General features: G+C 43.2%; 1 protein-coding gene across 1 annotated transcript in view; it reads left to right on the top strand.

Annotated features, from left to right (window-relative positions):
* Nucleotides 1–11,656, top strand: part of FDX1 (ferredoxin 1) — a 42,865-nt gene extending 31,209 nt beyond the window's left edge. Inside the window, exons 3-4 of the mRNA XM_065405057.1 lie at nt 248–377; nt 11,297–11,656. Coding sequence (XP_065261129.1) covers nt 248–377; nt 11,297–11,411 — 245 coding nt within the window. The 3' untranslated portion in view covers nt 11,412–11,656. The remainder of the gene's footprint in view (nt 1–247; nt 378–11,296) is intronic.
* Nucleotides 11,657–21,940: the final 10,284 nt, after the last annotated feature.

The raw sequence follows: 21,940 nt of genomic DNA, 5'->3' as shown, positions 1-21,940 counted from the left end.
TCAGTGGTTGACTTTTATTAACAAGTAGTTCATGGTTTAGTAAGGGATTCTACTGATTCTCTGCTATAATGCAGTGGCAGATGTAGTCTCCCAATTCAGTGGGTGTACGAAAGCAAGAGAGCCCCTGCTTTGCATCCAGACCTGGCTGCTCAGAGTTGGGAGAGGCAGTGGGTGCAGTTGAACCCATGAACCTCTGCTATAATATAAAACTCAGTATGGCTAGTAAACTTTTTTGTCTATTTTGCAGGTGCATGTGAAGGAACATTGGCCTGCTCCACTTGCCACTTAATCTTTGAAGACCACATATTTGAGAAATTAGATGCAATTACTGATGAGGAGATGGACATGCTGGACCTAGCCTATGGACTGACAGAAACGTAAGGCACAGACTTTTCCAGTATGCCAGTGGGCTGAAAGAAAGGGATGGAGAAAGGGGCAGGAAATAATTAAATGTTGCTAGAATGACTTAATCAGATGAGAATAAACAGTTGGAATCAATTACATAGAAAAGTTAGATTTTCTTTGTTAGCTGAAGTTTACTACATAGGTGGCACCTGTACCAAACTAAAGACTGTTTGCCAGTCCTCAGTAGTATCCTTTCAGTGTACAGATGATCTTGCACAGAGCTGTCATGTAGCTTAGTATAAACAAAGCATCCTACTAGTAGTTCCGCTACTGCTCTCCTGTTTATTTTCTTTCTTCTGCTTTTCTGGACCATATTAACCTTGAATGTAGAGGTTATGAACAACACCATGTTGCCAATTTGGAACAGGTAATTAGCAGCCATCTATAAAAGCAAAAGCAAAAAATATTAGATTGCTATTTAGTTTTAAGCACGTTTCTTTGTCTGCCGAAAACCTTTTCCTGTTAACCTTTTCTAGTGTTAGTCTGTTACAGCATTCAGGTGAACGCAGACAAGCACTCTTAAATACTTCAAAAAGCCCAAGAAAGTTTAAAAAAAAAGTCTTGTGCTCAACACATGGGGTTCAGTCACTCACCCACACTGAGGAATTGTGTACTGCACATTGAGGGAGACAACTACCCCTTAAAGAGCTATTCTAAAGAAGCTGCAAATCAACTCCCTCTCCCCCTACCTCCATATATGTAGAGCCCTGCATGCATACAAATTTATATCCGCGGATATAAATCGGTATCCGCGGAACCGCAGAGCTCTCCCAAGAACCGCAGTGGTGAAAGGAGCAGAACATGGGGCCACCACCAGTGCCGCACGCCAGCAGTTCCTCTGGCATGGCTGTAGCACCCCAGCCCTGCCCACTGGGGAGGGCACCAGGCTCACTGGCAGCTGTCCTTGATCGCGCTCTTGTGTTCAAGCGGCATGCATGCCCCCAGATAGGAGATGCAGACAGCTGCGTGGAAGGGATGGGGGCAGGGCTGCAGGCAGGGGGGTGCTGGCTCCTGGGAGCAGTGGCCCCACATTCTCCTTTCACCGCTGCGGTTCTCAGGAGAGCCCTCCGGTTCTGTGGATATAAACTTATATGTGCGCAGGGCTCTACACATATGAATACTTTTCCTAGCTGTCAAAGGCTGTTATATGATCAGCTTTTCCTTGTGAAGGCTCAAAGACAGGAGAACATGGTAGACAAGCACTTCATTAATGGTTTTAAAGGCCTGATTCTATCTGAGGTGGGCTTCACAAAAGGCCTGATACAGAGCCCATTGATGTCTTTGGGAATCTTTCCATTGATGGTTTTGTTTGTTTGTTTGTTTGTTTTCCCCCTGCCAGTGGGCTTTGGATGTATCCCAAAACAATTTTTTGATTCTGGAAAGAAGTGGGTCTAATTCAAGCATCCTTCCACCCTGCAATCAATGGGACTTCTGAATTAGAGACATTTCCCCACCCTCTGCCTGGGTTTTGGTCAGCCAAACTTTTTTTTTTATAATTGCTATTTGTTTCTAGGATTTGTCTCCTAACTAAGACGTTAAGCTATGAGAAAGTTGTTTTTGCTTCCTTTCCTTCATCCTCCTCCCCATCCCCTTCCCTAAACAGAAAATTAAAAAGAAAGGATGAAGAAAATGTAAGACTTTTAAACATAGTTACTTCACCCTTACCATCTCTGTTCACTTCCTCCACAAGAAAGAGGTACTTCAGACTCTGGGCCAGAGCTATTTGGGGAACAGACTCCGGAAAGAATGTTCCAAGACCATATGTTTTTGATTTAACCACCTTTTATTTAAGGCTTTAGAGCAATGTTCTCATAATGACTAAGGAGCAGAATGCCAAACAGCTCAGGCAGTTTAAATAAAAAAAAAAAAAATTCTGAATGGGAGGAAGCAAGATGGTGAAGTTTCAGAGTTTCTTCATCAGTTTACCTGTCATAGATAGCTATTGTTTCTCTGGCCAAGGATGCTATGGACTACTCGATGGAGATTTTTTTTCTGGATGACCAGACCAACAGGAGGACAGAACTTTTATGGCTTCTGTTGCATTTGCTATAGGCTGTCTGGCCTGTTATGGCGATATAATTGTTAGGTAGAGAGAGAAGCCTGCTAACTTTGCTAGGGTACTATTATGCATAGGTTTTCCTTGCAGGTGAATCTCTAGACTTGGAAAGTTCCAGCAAGGGGAATATATTTGGTTAAAAATAATTGTTTGAACCATTCACAAAGACTCTAAAAGTGTTGATAGTGGAACTTAATGAGAAATCTGCTAAATATTTTCATTACAGTGTCCCATCAGATTGGGGCTCCGTTATGCTGTGCACTGTACAGACACAGCTCCTGTCCCAAAGAACTTGCAACCAATTTAAGATCAATTTATATCTTAAATTATATCCGTGTTAAAGCAGACACCTATGATGTTCTCAGAAATAAAGGTGATTCTCTAGGCCAGGAGCCACATGAGACTACTACAATTCTTCCTCTAAAGTATTAGACCAGTAATCAGAGCTTCATCTGGTTTCTTCTTGGCTTCTCTGACCCCCTCACCTCCACAACTGGGTATCTGTGTATTTTTTCACTGCTAGCTACTGCCCTCTAGTCAATATTGGCAAATAAGTAACATTAGACTGAGAAGGAAATTTAGCCTGGTTGTTTTTATTTCATATAAAGGACATTTGCTAATTCAACCCACCATGCTGATTTTTTAGGATGAATCTTCCTAAAGTTGTTATATTCTCTCACATTCAAAATAAAGTTATTAGTTGGTGTTAATCTTTAACCTTGAGTATTATAATAAATCCATCTGGTTGGAAGCGAAGAACAAGTGTCTTCATATTGCCACCCTAACTTACATTTGCTCTAGCTACCTCAGTAAAGCATGGGAAAGGATGCCACCCTCTTCTGATGGTCATTATGAGCCCATTTCTGTGAAGTTTAGTTCACCTCCAGGGATATACTGATATTCCATTGATATGGGGGTTAAATTTCACCCATGTAGTCTTTCAGAATTAAATTAATAGAACTCATTAATTTACCTGTTCTATCACTTCACGAAACCAGTCCATAAAATCATCCTCAAATGGGAGTCTTTCCTAAACGACGAAGTGTTTTTCATTTAAAAAAAAAATCTTTCTTTGTTCCAGCAAACCAAAAGAGAGAGAATAATTTGCAGGATATTTTTATTAAGATAACAGAATGATTTGTTGTGCTAATGAACCTCTGGCTCCTTTGAATATCTTTGCTGGTTCTGAATCGTTGCTCTGGTAATTAGAACTGGATTTCTCATGTAATGAGTAAATGAATTGAGTTAGTGAATCTTAGCATCAGAGTTACTGTAATTGGTGGCAGGGACTGTTTTGGTGGAGTTAGTTATTTTGGGTCCAATGAAACTAGGCTAAAGTCAGAGAGACTGTCTATAGATCGGCGCTGCAAAAATCAGTATATTTGAAATAGATGCAGTGTGAATAAAGTTAATGTTGGTCCTATGTGGAAGATTGGACATGTAAAATTGATATGTTTTATTGGTCTAAAAGTTTCTAAAACTGATGCTAAAAGCTATAGTGTAACTTACATTAATTGCCTATCAATCTAAAATTATGCAAAATTTTAAATGTTACCTGTTGCATGTACATTTTAATGGACTTAAATTTTAGTAAGGTAGGGTTTTTTTAATGTAACAACGAGAAAATAAAATGCTGGAAAGCAAATGATGCTGGAGGTAACTTTTTTGACATGTCAAGTGTCATGCATCCGACAAAGTGGGTATTCACCCACGAAAGCTCATGCTCCAATACGTCTGTTAGTCTGTAAGGTGCCACAGGACTCTTTGCTGCTTTTACAGATCCAGACTAACACGGCTACCCCTTTGATACAAGTGTCACTTAGTCTCTTAAAGGCATTTATTAAGACACCACTTTTTTTATTTGTGAATGAACTTGAAAATTATCTTGCTAATAGTATTGCTAAACTACAGGAAGAACATTATGAAATGCTTAAATAAGAATATTAAATGCTATTTTTATAGGTGTTTGTTTCCCCTCAGTCCTTAAGTGAAACTGATATGACTTCTATTGCAGTACAGTAACTCCTCACTTAAAGTTGTCCCGGTTAATGTTGTTAAGTTGTTACGCTGCTGATCAATTAGGGAACATGCTCATTTAAAGCTGTGTCCGTGTCAACCCCCCCCCCCCCCCCCGTGGAGATAAGGTACAGGAGCGGGGGGGGGATGGGACGACACTAAACTGGGAGGAGTGGTAGATACGCTGGAGGGTAGGGACAGGATACAGAGGGACCTAGACAAATTAGAGGATTGGGCCAAAAGAAACCTGATGAGGTTTAACAAGGACAAGTGCAGAGTCCTGCATTTAGGACGGAAGAATCCCATGCACTGTTATAGACTAGGGACCGAATGGCTAGGAAGCAGTTCTGCAGAAAAGGACCTAGGGGATACAGTGGACGAGAAGCTGGATATGAGTCAACAGTGTGCCCTTGTTGCCAAGAAGGCTAACGGCATTCTGGGCTGTATAAGTAGGGGCATTGCCAGCAGATCGAGGGACGTGATCGTTCCCCTCTATTCGACATTGGTGAGGCCTCATCTGGAGTACTGTGTCCAGTTTTGGGCCCCACACTACAAGAAGGATGTGGAAAAATTGGAAAGAGTCCAGCGGAGGGCAACAAAAATGGTTAGGGGGCTGGAGCACATGACTTATGAGGAGAGGCTGAGGGAACTGGGATTGTTTAGTCTGCAGAAGAGAAGAATGAGGGGGGATTTGATAGCTGCTTTCAACTACCTGAAAGGGGGTTCCAAAGAGGATGGATCTAGACTGTTCTCAGTGGTACCTGATGACAGAACAAGGAGTAATGGTCTCAAGTTGCAGTTGGGGAGGTTTAGGTTGGATATTAGGAAAAACTTTTTCACTAGGAGGGTGGTGAAGCACTGGAATGGGTTACCTAGGGAGGTAGTGGAATCTCCTTCCTTAGAGGTTTTTAAGGTCAGGCTTGACAAAGCCCTGGCTGGGATGATTTAGTTGGGAATTGGTCCTGCTTTGAGCAGGGGGTTGGACTAGATGACCTCCTGAGGTCCCTTCCAACCCTGATATTCTATGACACAGGACAGGGCTCAGGATGGAGGGAGCTTGCTGGCAGCAGCTGTTGTCTCAACTTGCTGATCTACTTAAAAAGGCAGTGTACTTAGAGGGGGGTCAGTGTACTTAAAGGGGCAATGCACGTCTCGCTCTCTTACAGACACGGTGTGTGTCTCTGTCTCCCCCTGCCATGCTGTCTCCCCTTCCTCCATTCGTGCTGCCTTGTAGAATGTGAGGCTACATTAACAACGTGTTGACCCTTGAGGGCTCAGCTGAGTGCTAATTCATCATTTAGCAGTAAGACATTCCCTGGGAAATATCCCACCCTCTTCCACCCTCTGATGTCACCACCTCAACCAAGCTTCACAGTCATCATTGCTGTGTACAGTATTAAATTGTTTGTTTAAAACTTATACTGTGTATGTGTGTATAGATTGATCGTCTTGTCTGGCGGAAAAAAAATTCCCTGGAACCTAACGCCCCCCCACACCCATTTACATTAATTCTTATGGGGAAATTGCTTAACATCGTTTTGCTTAAAGTAGCATTTTTCAGGAACATAACTACAATGTTAAGTGAGGAGTTACTGTACTGCCCACAAACCCCAATCAGGATCACTGTGCTTGGTACTGTGCAAACACATAGGGCAGGGGTCAGCAACCTTTGAGAAGTGGTGTGCCAAGTCTTCATTAATTTAAGGTTTCGCGTGCCAGTAAAAGGTTTCGCGTGGCAGATCGGCAGCACAGGCGGCAGACGGAACCCCAGGCCGGCAGCGGGCTGAGCGGCTCATCCCAGGTTCCGTCCATCCAGGCCGGCAAGGGGCTGGCAGCCAGGACTCCGGCTGGCAGCAGTGTGCCTCTAAAAATCAGCCCATGTGCCGCCTTTGGCACGCGTGCCGCAGGTTGCCGACCCCTGATATAGGGTGATATGGCCCATGCCATGAAAAACTTGTAGTGTGAGGCCTTAACCTTGCAATGTACAATGCATGGGCACTGCTGTGCCTGTGTATTGTACACTGAGATTTAATTTGAGAGGGAATGGAAGGGCAACAGTCAAGCAGAATGTTTGAGGTAATGTTAAATGCACTTAACTTTTTTTCTTTTTAACCCCTTGCCTATTTACTCTTTATAGTTTCTTAAATCATGTTTTTTTTTAAAAAAAAAATTCCTTGCCTGTCTACTGTTTTTTGTCTTAACCCTTCCCTATATTTTTAATGTCATTATTAACCCTACATAATTTTATCAATTGTTTTCCAGATCAAATTCACTCCATCACCTTTGCTTTTCTTCAGCCAACCTTAGGATCTGAGCTATTCAACCCACTGCCTTCCTTCACTATCACATATAACCCAGAATTCCTAGCTTTATATACTTTCTTTCTCAGTTATACTACTGAGGTGTAGAGAGAAAATATTTATTAATAGCACAACTGACCCTGGAAATCATTACAAGTAATCACAGATGGATGAGAGAGGTTTGCTTCATCAGACTCCTTTGTATGCAGAGGAAAACTGCTCCCTAGCTCCACCAAACACCACTGAGTAAATAACTTCATGTCCTCTTTATCTGAAGTTCTGCTTCTATGCATATATTTTTAAAAGCCCTTTTCAATTATTTATAACCATTGTTTCATAAAGAAATGCACCTTTTTGCTCTTGCAATTTTGGCACTAGAACTTCTAGCTATAATTACAAGCCAATGTCTTACATTTGGGGTACCTTGCTAATTATGGTGTGTGTGTGTGTGTGTGTTTACTTTTAAAAGGTTTTAGGAATTCTCTTGATGCTCTGCTCCTCCCCCCAGCCCAGGTTTCAAAATTAAAACTAGTAGCCAATTAGGGCTTTTATTAGTGCTTATCAGCAGCTGAAAAATGGTGTTTTACTTTCATATTTTATTATTAGAGATGAACTACCTGTTTCGTTTTCCAAACTTAGCTTTTTTAATAAAGAGTAAAAGCCAACCTAATTGAGTAAAAGCACAATTGAAAGCCTCAAACACCGGCTGCAATATTTAGACCATCAGTAGTTCTTCAGATTGTTTATATGTATTCTTCCCCAGTTGCATACGTACTCCATGCACTTCAGATCGCAGTCTTTTGGCTAGCAGTGTCTGTGGGGGTCATGTGTGCGCCCTGAGTACCCTTGCACCCTCCCATGCAAGAGCATAAAGGGCAGGGTAGGGCCAAACATCCCTCAATACCTTGCTACGACTCATGGCTGCGAGATGGAACTGTGAGGAGTTTGTCTATTTGTTGCCTACTTGGCTACCTCCAGTTATCCCTTAGTTATATAATATTTAGATCATTGTGTAGGTAGTTAGCATGGGGGGGGGAGGGTTGTTTGTTTTTCATATATCCAATACCGGTCTTCAGTCCTTATGGCTAAGCTCAAATATCCCAGTTTTAAATATTGCCCCACTTATGAGGCAGCTATGCCCGTTAGTGATAGATATCAGTTGTCTCTGTTTTGTCTGGGAAAGGGCATATCCCTGAAAAATATCCAATCTGCAGATTGTTTTCTAAATGAATACAGAGGCAAGAGAAGCTCTCCTAAACAGTTCTTCTCATGAACTTGTCTAGTAAGACCTGTTTTTGATCTGGATAAACAAAACCCTTGTGGAATAGAGCAGGTTTCCTATGAACGTGTTTTGGTAAGCTCTTGTTCCACTGCTAGCACCCAGGCTCCTGCTCCTGAAAAGACTATCCACTGTTCCTGCCTTCGGGTCTTTGTTGTCGGCTACTGAGAAGGATATGAGAAAGCACTGTTCTGGGAAAGCATAGAAAGAGGTCACCTTCTAAGGGAGCTGCTAAGAAAAAGAGGCTCAAATCACCGTATTTTACTGCCTCTAAGGGTACATCTACACAGCAGTTAAACCCCCGTGGCTGGCCTGGGTCAGGTGACTCCAGCTGTGGAGCTGTAAATTTGCTATATAGATGTTTAGCCTTGGGCTGGAGCCTGAGCTCTGGGACCCTGTGAGGGAGGAGGGTCCCAGAGCTTGGGCTCCAGCCTAAGCCTGAACATCTACACAGCAGTTTTTAGCCCTGCAGCCCGAGCCCTACCAGCCCAAGTCAGCTGACCTAGGCCAGACACAGCTGTGCTGCTAGTCTTTTATTTCACCCCAAGAATAGCATGTATCCCAAAATGGGTCTGTCTGGTATCCTCAGACTCCAGTGACTGAGTTGTGGTACTGTCTAAGGAACAGTTTCAGCCTGTCTCTACTGAAATTGTGATACCATAATTGGTGCTCTCGGTACCAGAACCAATCTTTTCAGTATTGGCATCTTCCACCCTGATGCCATTAATATCTAGTGTCCTGCTCAGGATACCAACCTTCTTGCCTCTGAGTTCACGGTATTGAGTGATCTCATGGAACGATACTTCCTGAGTCACTACTGTTATGTGAGGATACGCTCCTTCGTACTGGCCACTAGCTCGACTTAGGCACCGAGTATTTCCACAGTACAGTTGAGGGAGATCCCTGGGACCCAGGTAAAATCAGCACCACCACTTGAGGAGTCCAGTTGTCCACCCTTTGCCAAGAAGTGATTCAGCTGTCAAATTGATGCAGTGGGCATCAAATCACTTCAGTAGCTCTGAATCTTCTAGGATTACAAAACACCCTAGCAGACTACCTGAGCAAGCTATTGTCCATATGCAATCACATGGGAATCAAGGACTCAAGTCATTCATGTTTTTGCAAATAGGGTCAACCAATCATGGATTTATTTGCAACAGAAATAAATATTGTCCAAATTTCTGTTCGGGGGAGGGGTTGTGTATGCATGCACGTGTGAGCCCTGGCTCTCAATTAGATAGTTTCTTCACCAATCCTTCTAATATTGAGAAAGCTCAGGCAAGATAGTTAATGATCCAGATGGCAATCTTGGTATCTTCTGAGCTATCTATCCGACTATCAGTAACGTTACCTCAGATCCTGCACACTATTTCCCAGAACAATGGACAGATCCTTCAGTCCAAACCAGCTTCACTGCATCTCTCAGCATGGATTCTGGCTGGTTGATTGTAGTGAAAAGGAGCTGTTCTGCTAGTATCAGCATTTTGATCCAAAGCAGAAAAGACACCACAAAATTGATACATGAAGCTAAGTAGAAAAGATTGTCTATTTGGGCAGAACAGAATCACATTTCTCCCTTGGACACTTGGGTTCCTTTTTATTCTGGATTATTTACTATTATTGTAGAACTCTGGACTATCCATTAGTTCTATTTAGAGTACATCTGATAACAGCTTCAGCATGTCATTCTCCCTGTCCAGGGGCACATTGTATTTTCACTTTTTCTTCCTGCTCACTAATCCTTTCGTGGCTTGCTGCCACGTGACCACAGAAAAGAGGCACTCTGTCACAGTCAGTAGGATTCAATCTGGCATGTGGTGATCCAGCACTCTGACAAAGAGATTGTTTCCTAAGAATCTTCTCCTCAGTCATTAGTGAGGGCACTTCTTCTAATGAGGTGGAGAGAGCAGAAACTCATGTGGAGAGTGGATGTCAAAGCATTTGGAAAATACTGTCTTCCTTGGTTAATCTCCTTGAGCAGGCTAAAGAGGCAGGGGAAATGAGGAGGCTGAGACAGGAAAGAAAAGAAAGGGGCATTGAGAGAGAGCTCCTGAGTGTGACAAAGGATCAAAAGGACAAAAGCAAAGCCTAGTAACCTGTGGAAAATATTTACTCCATTCAGTCTACTTGGTGCCAGATCTATTCACTCCACTATTTCCATTGTTATTTTTAAAAAAATAAAGTTTCTGAATTGACAACAATGAAGAGTGAGGTCCTAGCTAAAGAATAGGTAGAAGTACAGATCGAGGCTGATTTTTCTTCTCCCAACCCCCGTGCATAGTTCCATGAATATTCACCAGTTGTGTGATCTGCCTGAATCATCAGAAAAGTTAGTCCTTTTTTATACCAATTGCTGTATAATATGATTTAGACTTTCCACTAGAAACTGGACTTGAGAACAACCAACTTGTGTCACATAAACTACACCTCTACCCTGATATAACGCTGTCCTCGGGAGCCAAAAAATCTTACCACGTTATAAGTGAAACCGCGTTATATTGAACGTGCTTTGATCTGCCGGAGTGCACAGCCTCGCCCCCCGGAGCACTGCTTTACCGCGTTATATCCGAATTCGGGTTATATCGGGTCGCGTTATATCGGGGTAGAGGTGTACTTGAGAAAATCTCAAATTACTAGTGACCTGAACAGGATTTAAAACCAGTTACATCAGGTAGAAGAGGTTCTGCGGTGCAGATTCTCAGATGGTGTAAATTGTCATAGCTCATTGAAGACTTCATTGGAGCTATGACAATTTACGCTAGCTGAGAATCTGCTCCATAGGTTTTAACTACCCCATGCTGCTGATTTGCAAACGTAGACCCCTCTCCTTAAAGCCATCATGTGCATACACCCAGGCAAAACCCCATTGATTTCAGTGAACATAATGGTTTACTCATGTGGAGCCGCTTGCAGGATCAGAATCTTAAATATACATTTAAAAACGTATTCTCTCCCTCTTCTCTCCCCCCCCCCCCGGGTAACAGTCTACCAGTTCACATTAAGGACTAAATTAAATGTGTTTTAGATGTATTATTTTGCATCTTTATGCTACAGTATTTACAGCCTGTTAGCATTTTTACAAATGCACTTTTTTGGGGGGGTGGGGTAAACGGTACTAAGTCTCATGAATGGGTTCTGCAAGATCAGATTTTAAACCCCATGCTTTGTGACTGCAGTGTTAGAACACCATCGGCATAAAAATATGGCTAGAACTAAAGATAGTGTTGTTCTTTGTTACAGATCTCGTTTGGGCTGCCAGATCTGCTTGAAGAAATTGATGAACAATATGACTGTTCGAGTACCTGAAGCTGTTGCTGATGCTAGACAATCCATAGATATGAGCAAGAATTCCTAAAATAAAACTTGTTAGGAGCTTTTCATGAAATTTTTAACTATTTTTATAACTTATTTCTGAATGTTGAAATGTGAACTTACATAATCATGGGAGTTATTTTTGACTATCAATGTTAATTCTGTTTTAATTTTCTTTATGGAACCACTTATTTTAATTCTTAAGAAGAGGTAATACTTTTTAACAAGTTAAAGCTGAACTGTAAAATGTTGACCAAATTATACTCGGAGAAGTCATTAATGGATTTATTTATGTAAAGAAGTCTTTTTTTTTTCTTTTTCTTTTTCAGCTGTATTTGAAAACCAGTGATTTTTTTTTTTAATAGATGCAAAACCATTTGGTTTTTAGGGTTTCAGGCTTAGAAACATTAGGATGCTGGACAGATGACAAATGTAGCACAGACTGTTTTTCTGTTTAATTCCCTGTGCGTTTCATGTGGTGTAGTAGAAACTAGTGTATACAAAGAGAGCTAATTTGCTGGTTGATGATATGGTACTTTCACAGCAACTGGAGGTGTAATTAGGAAGACGGGTGGAGCTGGCATATCCTAAATCTGGAAATCTTGATAAAATATGACAAATACTGTTGAGATAATTTTTCCATCCAGTCCAGTCCTGCTGCTGGTAGTGTCTAATACCTGATAAAAGCAATTTTCTTATCTTCCCATTGCCCATTATAGGGCCAGATCCTACAGTTACTGTGTGCATAGGATTAAGCCCTTACTAAATATTTGACCTTTCTAAACAAATTTTTCTTTTTTTCCCCGGTATGGTTAAAAAAAAATCCGAACTCCATGCTTTTAACCATCATTGTTTACCTTTTCATTTTTCATGGCATACATTATTAGGTGTGTCAACTACCATGAAATACAATGGTCATATCATTAGTGTATAAAGTCATTTTTAGATTTGGATGAAATCTTTATTTTATATATAGCCAAACATTAATTTACATTTGACTACTTAAGTATAGTCATCAGGTACAGTATTTGAGCTGTCAACACTGACCCCTAGATTTTTTTTTATGTGAAAGGTTCTTTCATGTTTCATTTATATGTGAAAAAAAATTACTTTTCTTAACTATGCAGTACCTATAACTCATAAACTTAATTTGCTGTGTCTGTTACCCAGGATTGACTAAATCCTTCTGCATTTCTTATAGTGAATCAACATCTTTTTACATACTCAAGGAATTCCTTCTCTTCTAAATATTTAAAAAACACTCATTCTACTTCTGATTTCAGGGGTGCTCCTCTACACTAACCATTTCTTATTATACGGATTCATATTACCTAATCCATTTTTAATCTATGTAGGACTTTACCCCTTATCCTATATGTTCTGGTGAGAGAGCTCATTTACTTGGATTTTCAAAAAAATACTTGGTTGAGTGGTCTGACAAAACACAGCAGGAGTATATTCATTCTGAAGCCTCATTGGGACATAAGCAGAACAAAAAGAAGAGGTAAATTAGGGAAATATATTTAAGATAAAATATAAATAGATATTGAGCTCTGTCTTTTCCTCTGTTACTGCTCTGTGAATAACATTGTAGGATGGTGGGAGTGTAATATCAAAGGGAGTCACACTGTCTCCTCCTCCCTGAATTCTTTATGTAATGCAGTACTATCACTTAAAATACTTTAAGATATTATTTTATTGAATAGCAGCTCTTTACACTTCAACTAAGAACACACTTGCAATTCAGGTCACAAGAATGGATGTAGTTTGTTATACTGTCTATGTGTGCTGTAGAAAACTGAACTTTTTAGTAGGTTTTATTTATGGTACAAGGCACTTTTCATTGTGATGACCTCAAAGCACTTAAACACTATGAGCTAGAGTCACAAAGGGATTTAGGTGCCTAACTGACACTTTAGGTAGCTAACTCTGAAATGTAGGTTCCACAGGTAGTCAGAAAGTTCTGCTCACCTGCCACCGAACTCTAAGTGCCTAAATTCACTTGACACCTACATTTCTGCAGAAAAAGCTCACTAGGTGTCTGTCTGTGCCTCTGTGCATATACACTGCAGCGTTCCTGTAGGCATCAAGACACCTTTCTCCCACCCAAGCTCCAGTGTGATGTGCAAACCAGGGGAAGATAGGCATTCCTCTACCAAACTGGCATGTAGCACCTGATCCAGTAGTTTTACTGGATCGTGCCTTGCAGGTGAGCTCACCTAGTTCCACACAAAAGAGGTGGGAGGGGATGGCAGAGAAGGAGGGCTTCCCTCAAAACTTTTAGCCCGGTGGTGAGGATACTTACCTGGGAGGCAGGAGATCTAATGGGTGAAAGGTGTGAACATAAGCCCATCACTGTCCAACATTAAACAATGTTAAACAAGGTCTATGGTTTGGTATATAGAGACCTCAGCCTGCTTAGTACCGTGACAAACACACCATTAAACATTCTTTTTATCTTAAGGAAAAACCATTAAAGCATTTGAAATATAAAGTATTAAGTAAGGCTTTCATTTTAATCTTTCTTGTTCCCTTTCCCTGGAGAACATTTTAGACCTTAGAAAGGAATGGTGCTAGTACTGATCTCTGTGGGAAGCCATTGTGCAGACTCTACTTTTTTGCTGAATTGTAAGATCATGGAACGGTCTGTCCAAAAGCATTGACCTAATGAGTAGAAATGTCTGGTCACATTGAATTAGGTTGGATAGCGTCAGCAGTGAGTCCTTGTGCAAGAGTTTCAGGCCGATGACAAGTTGATAAAAGATGTGTGCATTTTAAGCTTCTGCTGGAAGCCAGCCTCAATGTGTGTAGTCAATGCAAGCACTGGGTCTCAGCAGCTTTGTCCTGCCCTGCAGCGTTTCTTTTCAGGGGGGTCTTGCAGGCTCTAGGATGGGGGTCAGCCTTACCAGTATCGTCCACTCCAGTAATTTGTATTACATGCTGCAAGATCATTTATGCCAATGACCTGGCACCACTGACACAGTCTGCAACATTCAAGGAAGTGAAAGACGTCCTTTTTGCTGATCTGAAGAGGATGGAAAATTTACATTCGGTACTGGCGGATCAAACCCAATCCATCAAAAATGGTGTCAGCTTTCCATCTCAGCAGTTCTGAAGCTAAGAAGATGCTGAATGTAAACTGCTGTGGCAAAGTAATTGCCCATGATCCTAATTCCACTACCTCAGAGTCACTCTCAATCACAGCCTTACCTATCAACAACATTTGAAATAGGTAAGCCATAAAATGAGGAGTTGCACCAATATCATGCAAAAGCTAGCAGGTTCTAGCTGCGTTCGTGGTGCTCGAATGCTATGAACAGCAACGCTGTTTTATTCCATGTCCAAGTACTGCACACCTATTTGGGGAGGACATTCGGATACAGACCTTGATATCCAGTTAAATGGGGCTGGCACCCTGAAGTCCATTCTGCTGCCTTGGTTTTCAGTCCTCACGGACATCTTCGAACCATCTGATGACAGCTGGCTATGTTGCATGAGTACAAGAAAGCTCTCACTAACCAAAAGCTGCCACTTCATGACAACCTTGTTCACTTGCCTTACACTTGATTTAATGCCACCAACCATTCTTGGAGCTGAAGAAGCCCTTTTTTTTCATCCAGCTTCAACTCGGAATACACCTGGTGCCTGCAATGGGCAGTGAGTGATGTAAACAACCAGCACCTCATAGATGATCCCACTGTTGAACTGCCTGGTTTCTTGTTCTACCAAAGACAGTGGATGACCATCAACTGTATTAGGATGTTCCATGGAAGATGTGCGCATCCCATGCACAAATGGAGAATCGAGGATTTGCCACAGTGTGAATGTGGAGACCTCTAAACCATCAAACACATTGTGAACAACTGCTTCATCTTTTCATTTCCAAGAGCTATAGGAAAGATGTACTCTGCATCTCCTGAAGCCCTTGAATGGATTGCTGGCCTTGCTGTGAACTTGTAAATGTTGCTATGAAAGAAGTCTGGGAAGGAAAACCCCCCTTGTTTGACAGTCAGATAGTGTCAAAGATGGTAACTGTCTTTTTGTGTAAAAGAGAAGAAGTTAATGAGCTGGAGCTGATAAAGTCTGCTCCTGTTTTATTCCATGTGGTGTTTGGGATTCAGCTGGAGCTGGTAGTGGTGGTGATATTATCTGAATCCCTCTCTCTGGCCCGATCTAGTAAAGACATTCCTCAGGAGTAGGATGCAGAAGGTCTGGGGTCCCAAGAGACAGTGGGGGGTGGCAGCCAGCTCCAGGAGACTCTGCTCTTCTATATTCATCCTCACCCCAGCTCTGAAGTCTTTCTTTATGGACCCAAAACAGGAGTGATGGGAGGAATAGCCCATCCCACCATTTTGTCCACCAGTGAGGTCTTAATATCTGACACACCAATTTTGGTTAGTCAATTTCCAGTTCCACATCTTATCTTTTTACCAAGCATGATTTCAACTGAGTCTTTTAATCATATCAACCTGCCCTTTATTTGGTTGAATTAATTTAGTCTCTCTGCTTCTCTTGTACTTGTTTTATAACATTCATTAGTGAACGCAACTTGACCTGTTTTCCATCATCATTTGTTGTTATAGGTTGTTTCATCTGGTTAACCCACAATTTGGACGTTAGGCACTCCAATAACGATTTGCCTACAATTATGCAATTTATTCCATCCAAATGGGTAATAAGGTGGTGGCCCGCCCTAGAGTTATTACCAGGGGTTTGCCTCCAGCCCGCAGAGGACTCCATGGAGCAGGCTAATCCTGCTAATCCCTTGGAAGGACACGGCTACAACCCTCTGCTCAAAGGATCGACATGCAAACAGCAAGTCTTTGAAAACACAGTATCATTTATTTAAAGGAAATAAGCAATTACAATATATTTAATAAAGCAAGAAAAGATACACTCTATGGGATATTCTGGTGTAGGGCTCCCTCATTCCCTCCTGTTGAAGCTGTTCTGCTTTGGATAAATAATCATGGGAATAGGGGAACTGGCTTCCCTGGGTGAGTGCTCTAACCATCAGGCTATAAAGTCATTCTCATGCTTGCATATGTCTGCTTGCACTCTCTGGCCCAGTGACTGTAATTATTTATCCGGAGTGGAACAGCTTAGCAGCAGCGATTGAGGCAGCCCTGGATCAGAACATCCTATAACCCAGTGATAGGAGACTTACCTAAGAAGTGTCAGATACTTCTCTGCATTGGGGGGGGTGGGGTCCTTCCATATCTAAGATGAATATTCTAACCACTCGACTAAAAGTTATGAGAGAGCTCTTCCTCCTCTCCCCCACGAGAGTGCGCACAGCTGATAATCCCAGCAGCTGCAGGTGTCTCCCTCCAGCCTGAATGTAGGGGTTGAACTCCCTGAGCTCAAGGCTTAGGCCACACTCCCCTCACATTGGCTAGTTTAGGTAGGGAGCTGCTTAGTGTGCTGGCTTTTGTGAATCCTATTCTTAAGTGCCTATGTCCCTCCCTTCACTGCATAGGAAATCTGTGCGTGTAACTCAGACACTGTGAATCTCAATGATTTTTCTAGGCATCTATAATATAGGCACGATGATGATCAGTCTTGCAAGGTCTGAGTCCCTTTGTGAATCTAGCTCTGTATCACCACACAAAAATGTGAAACCAGCAACGTGCAACTGTCTTTGGTATAGATAGAGTAGGGCTGTTCTAATGTGTTAGCACTTCACATGAAAGCCTCCTGCAGTGTGGGGTTTTTTTCTTTTGGATTTTGTAGAATATGATCATAGGAGGAATTCATTCAGCAGAGAAAGGCAAACAGAAACCGCAAAGTTCATTTTGGCTTCTGTGAGTGTCCTATGTTGTATAGGAATGTGGATCTGAGGAAGGGTGAAGGAATTGACATGTACTTGAGACAATACATACAGCTCCCAGCTGTACCAGTTTTCAGTTGTCAAAAATGATGTGCAAATAAATCTTATTTTATACCAATTTCCCAGACACCGTTTGTCTTTCAAAATTTTCTTCCATTTTTGCCTTTTGCCATAGCATGTGTTCCTAGATTTAATGCGGACTATATATTTTAAGGTAAATGGTGCAAGAAATGCATACACTTAACTATAATGTGATGATTGCACAAAGAAATATACCATTGTAAATAATCCATAGTGCAGGGGTAGGCAACCTATGGCACGCGTGCCAAAGGCGGTACACGAGCTGATTTTCAGTGGCACTCACACTGCCCGGGTCTTGGCCACCGGTCCAGGGGCCTCTGCATTTTAATTTAATTTTAAATGAAGCTTCTTAAACATTTTTAAAACCTTATTTACTTTACATACAACAATAGTTTAGTTATATATTATAGACTTCTAGAAAGAGATCTTCTAAAAATGTTAAAATATATTACTGGCACGCGAAACCTTAAATTAGAGTGAATAAATGAAGACTCGGCACCCCACTTCTGAAAGGTTGCTGACCCCTTCCATAGTGTATGGTAGATATATGGTACCAATTTCATAACCTCTGTAACCTCGTTGACTTCAGTAGGGACAACTTTGGCTCATGGTATTTTCTAATTTCCCTATTAAATGACTTCACATACTGTGGATGACTACTTATATAGCAAAATATATTACTTATCTAACTGTATCATGTGGAAATAAAGACTAAGGAAAGGATGATTTACAATTGCATTCATCTTCTGACAGAAATTTAAGGGGTGGGAGGGGTAACAGTTTAATCCTTAGGTAGCTAAGGCACAGTACACTACACTCATCCTTAGTTTTCCCATGTGAGGGAAGGAGCTGACTTAACCTGATTCCCTTTACTTTCATCCTTTCTTCATTATGCTAAGGACTGCAGCTCCATTACGGTGTGCATGTGTAGGTTGGGTGCAGAACCAGACCTGGCAGCAGTGGAATGGCTCACCTTTCGTCTAATTTTCAGGATTACATTTGCCTTTTGGGGAGTTTGTCCCCTCACCTCTGCTTTGCTTTCTGAAGAGTTTGGTGCCCTTGCAGGCTTCAGGGACTGGAGCTAAGCAATTCCAAAGGCAAAAGGAGAGGATTTTGTCTCCTATTTCACTTCTTTGAGTGTCTTGTCAGGGAGCTCGGCCAGCTCTGGGGGCAGTATGATGTTCCACCATCCGGCCCACTCTCAACTGAGTTGCCTCAGGCTCCTTGCCAGGGAAGGAAAGGAGCCAGCCAGGACTGCAATAACTGGATTCAGGAGCATGAAACCCTCCCATCTCCATGCAGCAAGCAATCCTAAAAGGGTAGTGTGCCAGGTGGGAAATGATTACAGCATCCCTAGGGCCCACACCAGCAGCAGCCATGGTTCTGACTGGAACTTTGCTGCTTCTCCTGTTCCACCTCCCTGCAGATTATGGATGGAAGGCCCTGGACATAGTCTGGACCCTAGTAATGTTTGAATCTGATAAGGGACCTTCAGGCCTAGCCCTGCCCCCAGTCTGCCACCTCTATAACAGGACTGCTAGCCTAGGCCCCAGGGGAAATGCAGAACAATCTTCATACAACAGAAAGGGGTAGAGCTTCTTACGAGTCCATTCTTAATTCACAGTACCATCCCTAAGAACACAGGCCACAGAGGTGGAGGGGGTAACTGGGCTGTGGCCTGACCAATTTTTGGCCTGCCATAGTCTAGCTCAGAGCAAGCGATCCAGCAGCACCCTCGCCAGGAAGAGGGCAGAGTGCAGCGTTGCAGGGAGCGGGTCTTACCTGCATGCTGTGGTAAGAGCCAATGGGCGAGCGTGGGGAACTGGTCCCAGCCTGGAAAGACAGGAGCTGCTGTGGGATGAGTGGTAGGGTAGGCTCACTCTCCAGCCCCACCCAGAGCTTCTAGATCCCAATGCCAGGGGCTGGACCTGATCCCCTGTAGGCAGGACCCAAATATGCACTCCACAACATCACAACCCTGGGGGTGGGATGCAACACCTCCCCCTGCCCCATCTGGCCTCCCCCACTTTAAATGTTGCTCCTACGTGATGGGACCCCTATTGGGGATACAAGACAAGGTAAGCCCCTTTGTGGGGGTCAGTGAGGTTGAGCCACTTGAACTATATTTGGTGCAATGGCTGAGCCCCCTAAGGCAGGATTATAGGGACAAACTCCCAAAGATACTATAAATAACTCAGCACTGGTTCCCCTGCTCACCTTTACAGAGTGGAGCATGGTAGATAAGCCTCAGCACCCAGTTCCCCTGCTCCTCTTCATAGTATGCAGCATGGCAGATTAACACAGAACAGACCAACCCAAAAAGCCATGCAGATTCCTCTATGGGTGCACACTTTAGAATTTTTTTTTTTACAAAGACGACATTCTTTCTTCTTATGGGAGGAAGGCCAGCTGCCCGAATCAGAGTTAGGGCTCAAATCATAAAACAGGATCAGCAGAGCACTGAATGCAGTGAAACTACACTTAGGAGGGCTAGAGCTGCCCTAAACAAGCTGTAACTTTTCCTCCTCAAGTGCTCTGGAAAGATGTAATAAAGGATTGGGGATTTCCTGCCACTCCTAAAATATTAGGAAACAGGCTGTCATCCTCTGTGGGTCACCACACCCTAATGATTGGGCTGCTGTCCCCTGGTTGCAATGGTGGGCAACCAGGCCAGATTAGCTGCTGCTGCATGCTGCCATGCTTCACCTATAACTCTGCCTTGCGGCAGTTCTCCATAGAGTGACAAGGAGAGTAGCCCAGATGTGGAAGAACAAGCAGGCACTGAGGAGTCTCTTGGCCCACTGTTTCCTTGTTTCTAACTTGCCTGGCCTCCATTTTATAAGGCCATATATTTTTTTGGGTGCACTAGTCCAAATTCAACATGGTGTCTCTTCCAAAGGTAAATGTGGCTCTGGTGGCCAGGGACTCAGCTTTTCTAACTGGGGGAGACTCTTGTACCTGAAAGACTGGCAGCTTTACTATGGAGGCCTTTTGTAGGCAGCCAAGTCTGGAGAGGTATCATTTTTGCTCCCTCCCCTGGGCATGAAAGGTCTGTAGGCCGCTGCCTAACAACAACAGAAATAAATAAATGTGCAAAGTGATATTCAACAGCTTACATGGGTAGTCAGTGTTGCCATATGAGCTCTCTAATCCTAAAATAGCCCATAATCTAAGGGCTGCACCCTGAAAAGAAATAGTCGGGCACAAAGCTCTTTTATGCTGGTTTGAGGGGGCCTTTGTCATTGAGATCAGCTGCTCAGGCAGAACAGTTTCCAGTTCTTCATGTTGCAGTGGGGATCGTTGCCGAAAGCCATAGCCATAGACATCAGAAAAGTAGCTTTACAATCCTAGCTCCTGTCAGAGACTACAGAGCACACGGCAAGTTGATGAAGTTGCTGTAGTATGACAGAGAATACCACTTTGGTGAAGCAAGGTCAGGTGCTGCCTTCAGGCGCCTCAGAGCATAACTTCTGCCTGGCCCTACCAGGAGTTAGACCTGCAATTGGTACCAGGTTCTTTCAGTTTGGTAGAAAATTAGCTACAGCTTTGGTCAAAATGAGGTCCCTGGATATCCAGAGGGAGTGCTCTATGGTACTGTGCAAGAATTAGAAGCACAGTTTTGTCCAGTTCCCAATTTCACGCAGCCCCCGGGAAATGCCAGGATATCCATCAGCTACTTCAGAGCAGAGTGCTCTAGCAAGCGCCCTGTGGATTTCGCAAATGCAAAATAACACAAAACAAAAAGGAAGTAAAAAATGACAAAGTGAAAACCTCACCTTGCGGCAGTGGCTCCTGTCACGCAGGCCTGGGCTGGGCTCCCCACTCCGGGAGTTGTGACCTGGGGGACACAGTAATAAGGGGGGAGCATGGGGGCAGCCAGGCCAAATTTGAGAGCGTGGCATTGTGACCTGGCACATGGGGTCACAGAACCACTCACTCAAATTTGGCCCGGCTGCCTTGCCATCATCATGAGAAAGGGATGGTCAGGCCAAACCTGACCAGTGCTGCACCAGATCACAAAGCTTGGCACTGGGCCCAGCTCCACAGACAGGGACCACCACTGCAGGGTGGGCTTGCTCTGCAACCCCCCTTCCCCCCAAGGACCTCCACCGCCCTGCAGGCAGGACCTGACACCCTCTTCTCCTGGGGGAGGAGGGCTAGAAGTGTAGGGTTCGGGGTTCAGTGAGGCAGAGGGAATATATAAAGGGGTATAGAGGAGGGGGTCCCTGGAACTCAATGGGGGATGGGAAATATTTAAAGGGGGAGAGGTTAATGGGGGCTTGGGTGGGTGAGGTTCAATGGCAGAGAGGGAATATAGAAGGGAAGATGAGGGTGCCCAGGGAGCGTCCCTGGGTAAATAGAGTGGGGGGTGCTGGAGAAGGAAGTAGTAGGGATTGAGAAGATCTGCAGTGTCCCATGGGGTTTGTGGCACTGAGTGAGGAATGAAGTACTGGGTAAATTTAGAGGAGAGAAACCCTAAAGAGATGTCCAGGTATTTTGGGGTGGTTAGCTGTGGTGTGTGTGGGGGGGGGGGGGAGGGTTGGTGAATGTCTCAAGGCATGGAATAATGATTCATGCTTGATAAAATGATGTAGTGTAAATAACAGATTTATACACTGTTTTTGTCTATACACGGTCATTTGTGGTATTTTATTAAAGCA

The sequence above is a fragment of the Emys orbicularis genome, chromosome 1 (genome assembly GCF_028017835.1).
Source record: "Emys orbicularis isolate rEmyOrb1 chromosome 1, rEmyOrb1.hap1, whole genome shotgun sequence".
Classification (NCBI taxonomy): Eukaryota; Metazoa; Chordata; order Testudines; family Emydidae; genus Emys; species Emys orbicularis.
Note: the sequence above shows the minus strand (reverse complement) of the source record. Positions and strands in the feature narration are given on the sequence as shown.